We start from the raw sequence: 6000 nt of genomic DNA on the forward strand, positions 1-6000 counted from the left end.
TGTGTTTGTACCACAGGCGACAGTCGCAGGCTGGAGACGGTCCTGGAGTCCATCCAGAAAAACATTCACTCCTCGTCTCACATCTTCAAACTGGCGCAGGACGCGTTTAAGATTGCCACGCTCATGGACAGCCTGCCTGATATAACACTTCTCAAAGTCTCTCTGGAGTTAGGACTGCAGGTATGCTTTTTTTTTTTTTTTTTTTAAGTGTACTTCTGTGAATTTATTTTCACCTTTTAGTGGAAGTCAGGTTGTAAATTTCCATGGCACACCTTTGTTTAAAAAAAAAAGCCTAATAATACATCCACATGTGTATGTGAAGGTAATATTCTACTTATACCAAGCCGCTGTTCACTTGTATCTTTGAGTAGAGATATATTGGATCATTTTCTTACAAGAAAAGCTTGTAGCTCTGGAGGATGACATTAACCCTGTACATCACAAGGGTTTAGTTATCTTGGGTCAGTAAAAGGATTTTACCCTGATGTTCATGAAACAGAATTTGACATTATTGTCTTGGAATACAAGAAGATTACCTGGAAACGGCATTTACACTATAGGGTGCTCTTAATCCTGTAAAATAGCTCCATTATATGACGAGTGTAGAGGAATCAGAAAAGATATTGTAACAGATCTGTATCTGTGGATCCTTTGGTTTCCTGAATATTTAATTCTAGATGGAACAGCACTGCAATGCTATTTTCTAAGGGGCCTTTATTTTGTGCACCTCAGGGAGGAGAATGAGCTTTTGAGAGGTGATGCTTGGTAAATGTCACAATATTGTTCATTATGTTTTTTCACCTTATTCGCCTTTGCAGACTTTAATAAATTATTTATAGATTTACCTTGGATTATATATTTGTAAAGGTATTCACTTTGATGGTTTTCCTGTGGGCCTTTCCCCCCAAGGCTGTTGCAAAATGTACCACAGTCTTTTCCGCCACAGTTCTAGTGCGTCGTTGAAGTTACAGTTGAACTGGTTACAGGAATATTTATAATACTCTTCAGCGGTAATGGTAGATATAGCTCATCTTCCCTGTGCATTTTAATGCTTTACATGTCTGATCAGTAACTCACCTTTCATTCCCTCCTGCTCCATCATTTTTCACCTTCCTCAGGTGATGAGAATAACTCTGTCCACATTAAACTGGAGGAGGAGAGAGATGGTTCGCTGGTTAGTCACATGTGCCACTGAAGTTGGTAAGCCACGCTCTCCGCTTAAATTGGTGTTTTTCAGCTGTTTTAAGGATTATTATTAGCTTCTGCTCTATATCTCTCTTCACATCTATTCATGCCTCGATGTGTGCCCCAGGTGTGTACGCACTGGATAGCATCATGCAGAGCTGGTTCACCCTCTTCACCCCCACGGAAGCCACCAGTATCGTGGCCACCACTGTCATGTCCAACAGCACTATCGTCCGCCTGCACCTGGACTGCCACCAGCAGGAGAACCTGGCTTCATCTGCTCGCACCCTCGCCCTACAGTGTGCCATGAAGGACCCCCAGAACTGCGCCCTCTCCGCTCTCACGCTCTGCGAAAAGGACCACATTGCCTTTGAGACAGCCTACCAGATTGTACTGGACGCGGCGGCGACAGGAATGAGCTACACGCAGCTGTTCACTATTGCGCGCTACATGGAACACCGTGGGTATCCAATGAGAGCGTACAAGCTGGCGACGTTAGCGATGGCCCACCTGAACCTCAGTTACAACCAGGACACGCACCCGGCCATCAACGATGTGCTGTGGGCCTGCGCGCTCAGCCACTCGCTGGGGAAGAACGAGCTAGCGGCCGTAATCCCCCTGGTGGTCAAGAGCGTCAAGTGCGCCACTGTGCTGTCTGACATTTTGCGGCGGTGCACGCTGACCACGCCGGGCATGGTGTCGGCGCTGCACAGCCGCAGGAATTCTGGGAAGCTGATGTCGCTGGACAAAGCGCCGCTCAGGCAGCTGCTGGACGCAACCATTGGGGCCTACATCAACACCACACACTCACGGCTCACGCACATCAGCCCGCGCCACTATAGCGAGTTCATCGAGTTCCTGGGGAAGGCCCGGGAGACTTTCATGATGGCTCACGACGGACACATTCAGTTCACCCAATTCATAGACAACCTGAAACAGATCTACAAGGGCAAAAAGAAACTAATGATGCTAGTGAGGGAGAGGTTCGGCTGAGGGCGAGGCCGAAGGGGAGGTGGTGAAAAAGCCCGCCCCTCCCCGCCCTCCTCCCACTCTAGTACTTTTCTATTAACTTGAGTCTGCCTTTTGAACTTCTTTTTGGACTGATTAAAAATAGACAAGTAAAAAAAAGAGGGATGCGACTTGTAGAATGAAGCAAAAAAGAGAAAGGAAAAGATGACAAAAAAATCAACAGAGCCACACGCGGTATTATTGTTCTTGCTGTTGTTATTGTCATAAACATTATTACTATTATTATTATTAATAATAATATTATTACTACTATGTGTACAGAAGTGTTTTTATTTTTCAGAAGAGAGGAAATTTGTCACATTGTGAATGTTGTGTGTATTTCTCTACATGTGTGCGAGACGAAAACGAAAGCGAAACGGCTTTTTTTTCCTTTACGTTCCTTTCCGTTCCTCTAATGATTTAAAGCATCTCTCCCCCTCCCCCCCCCCCCCTCCCGTTTCAGTGTATATTGAGTTACATGTTGTCAAGTGGCTGAAGCCCTTCTACAATGGCGCTCATGTTAAAAAAGAAAAAAAAAGAGGAAAAAAACACAACAAAAAAAAAAGAAAACTTGGTATCCTCAAAGAGAAACTAAGGCTTTAAAAAAACACACTCAAAACACACAGAGCACCTCCCTCTGTCCACGCCCTCACCGGCGGGCGCTGGCCAGCACTGCACAGCTTAGCTCGGCTCGGCACAGCTTGGGTTAGCACTGAAAGAAAAGCTGCCATCAGCATTTTCTCCAGACACAGCAGCAGTAGCAGCAGAAGCAGCAGCACTGGAGCAGCCATTAGTTTTCTCTGGGTTCCAGGCATTAGTTTCATTATACACAACAATGCTCTCAGCTAACTTGTGTTGTTGATATTGTTATAATCACACCCACCTCCATAATGAGTACCTGTTCCAGACAGAAGACAGTAATGCAGGCGCTATAGACAAAGATAATGAGTATTCTTGTTATAGCTTCAACTACTTCAAGCTGAAGCAGAACCCCAGAGGCAGACGACTACCTCATGATACGGTATTGAACTGCTCCCAGATATATTTTTTCTTCTTTTTTTATTTGCTATCGTGATTGTTATCGTCTATGATAGCTGACAGTGTTAATTAAACAGGGGGATTCATCAGTGAGACCGAGGTTATGAGGAAGCTTCAGATTCCCGCTAAGTGTTTCTGCCCTTGGCTCTGCTGTACGTCATTGCTCTGGCATCGGTACTTGCACCCCCCTCTCCAAAAAGCTTCAACACACACGCGCGCACACACACACACACACACAACATGTGTCAGTATATCAGTCCACTCTCATCTATATACAGCCGCCATCATCGTGGTGTTTTCCGACTCGGCCAGTGTCACCTCCCTCTGTGCATGTGAATCATAGAAATTAGACTTTCTACTGTTATAGTTGATTGTGTGGAACCTTCAGTAATTGTCAGCCAGAACGTTCTCAGGGATTTCTCTACACAGGAAGAAACAACAACAAAAAAAGGCGGAACATACGAACAACTGAACTTCGAGGAGAAAAAGAAAGAAAGGAGAAAAAAAAAGACAAAAACACGACACAACATGAGCGAGCATTTATTGTACTCTGTATATATGCCATAGTATATGTCTGAATATGGAGGATCTGAAAGTATATGTTAACTAATTTATACAGAGTATTCTATGTAATGTGAAATACTTGAAGCCGCTGTAGTTTGCTCTCTCTCCCTCTCTCGCTCTTCATCTCTTTCTCCCTTTTTGCCCTTTTTTTTCTTTTCTTTTTTTTTTCTTTTTTTGGGGGTGTGGGCTTTCCTCCCTCCCCTCCACTCTTTTGTAAAAAAACAACAACAACAAAACAGAACATATCAGAAGGACTCGACTGACCTTGTTGACAGCTTTTTGGACTCGCATGTGTTCACGCACGAGACGCTGGATCCTGTCAGAAATGTTGTTCCGCTGAGTGACGTGTAGAATGGGAAGAGAGGCAGACTACTCCACGCCAGTGGCGGATAAATGTTTAAAAACACGATACGTGATTTCATACTTAGTTATGCATGTAAGCTGTTGTAGTAGCCTAGATTTCCATGGGATCCTATTGGAAAAATACTATAATGTGCTTTATACAGGAGCTAATTGGCGAACAGAGCGTGTATTATGTGTCCAGCCTTACAGTCGTACATTTAAAAGGACATATTTTGCTGAGAACCTGCCTCATGTTCCAGTAATATATAATAACCACGCAAGTAACTTATTAGTCATCAAACTCGACAATTCTGCACATGGACAAATGAGTGTCCTCAGCTCTCTCCTTCATTCCCTGCAGATTTTCCAGTGTCTCCACTGCAAAGTTCAAGCTGTCCCATCATTACCTGCCTTTTTACCTTCTCTCTCTCTCTCCTTCTTCTTCTCTTTTTTTTTTTTAATATCTCATTTTCTCTGCGTCTTTTTTCTATCTTGTGTTGATTAAAGATAAAAGCAGCCTTTTCTCTTGCCTTGTCTTAACGCTTTAAAGTAACCAAACAGAAGATCTATCTAACAACCAAACGCGTTCTAAGAGGGGAGAGACAACCAACCTTGGTCCCAGCTTTAGTGTCCTTAATTAGTAAGTGAATGGCTGTGTAACTGATGCTTTAACAAAGCAATTCCTCACGTGTGTTTGGTGGAAAAGTTGTCCAGTGTCTCTTGTTCTCTTCAGAAACAATTTCCTCTGAGTCTTTCTAGCTGTTTGTTTTATTTTATTTTAATTTTCTTGTTTTTTTTTGTTTGTTTGTTTTTTGTTGATTTTGTTCGTGTAGGAATGTTCTGCTCTCCCATTTTATTTATTACAATGACCCATGTATACATGCTTATGAAATTAAGATTTGATACACCGATATCAATTTATTTATGTAACTAAATCACTGTTTTATAATCTTGTTAATGAGTCAATAATTGATTCTTTTGTTTTTTGTTTTTTTTGTTTTAATAAAAGTTAGTTTTTTGAAATGTATATTTATTTCCTCTCAAAGTTGATTTTTTTTTCTTTTATACTTACACCCTGCCAAAAACGGGAAGCATTTCTTTTATGTATTTATTTAATTTTTTATATGTTTTACAGCTGCACTTTTGTCTGAGAAGGTCTGTCGTAGATCATTATGTGACGCGGTCCCTGAGCATGACGGCGCGCGCTGCTCGGCGTATCGGCGAGAGACGATCAGTCAGGACGGTTCAGATCTCCATCAAACGGCGATGTCAGAAAAAGGCAGAGAGGGATCACTCTCGCTGGCAGCAGCTTTCACGCTGTCATCCCGGGCGAGCTGACGAAGAATGTGAAATGTATCAATTGATATTCCCATGGTCTTTGTAGCTTCTGTCAGGCAGCCAGGCTCAGCCAACCACAATAACCTGTTTACATGTATCCAACACTGACAGTGGTGCCACAGAATGACTAAATCAGTGTATGCAGTTTGTCAAGTATGTGCGTTTGTGCAGGCATGTTTTGGTGTGTGCTGCTCCTTGTTTGCATGCCTCTGCATGCCTGCATGTATTTTAATGTGCATATGTGTGCACGTGTGTGTGTGTGTGTGTGTGTGTGTGTGTTAAGGTCTTTAGGGAGCGGATGGGAACAGGTGGTAGCTCCAGACTACAGGAGCTCCTGACAGCAGTAAGGTCCCCAGACTCCCAGCCCCTCATTAAACATTGACACAAAAACACTGCAACTGTCTGTGTGTGAACAGTAATGAAGCGCAGACGGCTACACTGGTATACACACTGCAACTTAGCACAGCACGAGCTTGCAGTCCGCATGTGTGTGTGTGTGTTTGTGTGTGTGTTGTCCATCTGTGT

General features: G+C 43.2%; 1 protein-coding gene across 1 annotated transcript in view; it reads left to right on the forward strand.

Annotated features, from left to right (window-relative positions):
• LOC147317572 (zinc finger SWIM domain-containing protein 6-like) overlaps positions 1–5164 on the forward strand; it is a 48629-nt gene extending 43465 nt beyond the window's left edge. The window contains exons 12-14 of the mRNA XM_086314655.1: positions 17–180; positions 1119–1200; positions 1313–5164. Of these exons, the coding sequence (XP_086170781.1) occupies positions 17–180; positions 1119–1200; positions 1313–2178 (1112 nt within the window). The 3' untranslated portion in view covers positions 2179–5164. The remainder of the gene's footprint in view (positions 1–16; positions 181–1118; positions 1201–1312) is intronic.
• The last annotated feature ends 836 nt before the right edge of the window (positions 5165–6000 follow it).

The sequence above is a fragment of the Aulonocara sp. 'chitande type north' Nkhata Bay genome, linkage group LG12, assembly GCF_057382095.1.
Source record: "Aulonocara sp. 'chitande type north' Nkhata Bay isolate Kocher_YH1m ecotype deep benthic linkage group LG12, A_spYH_male_GT1.1, whole genome shotgun sequence".
In the NCBI taxonomy this organism is placed as follows: domain Eukaryota; kingdom Metazoa; phylum Chordata; class Actinopteri; order Cichliformes; family Cichlidae; genus Aulonocara; species Aulonocara sp. 'chitande type north' Nkhata Bay.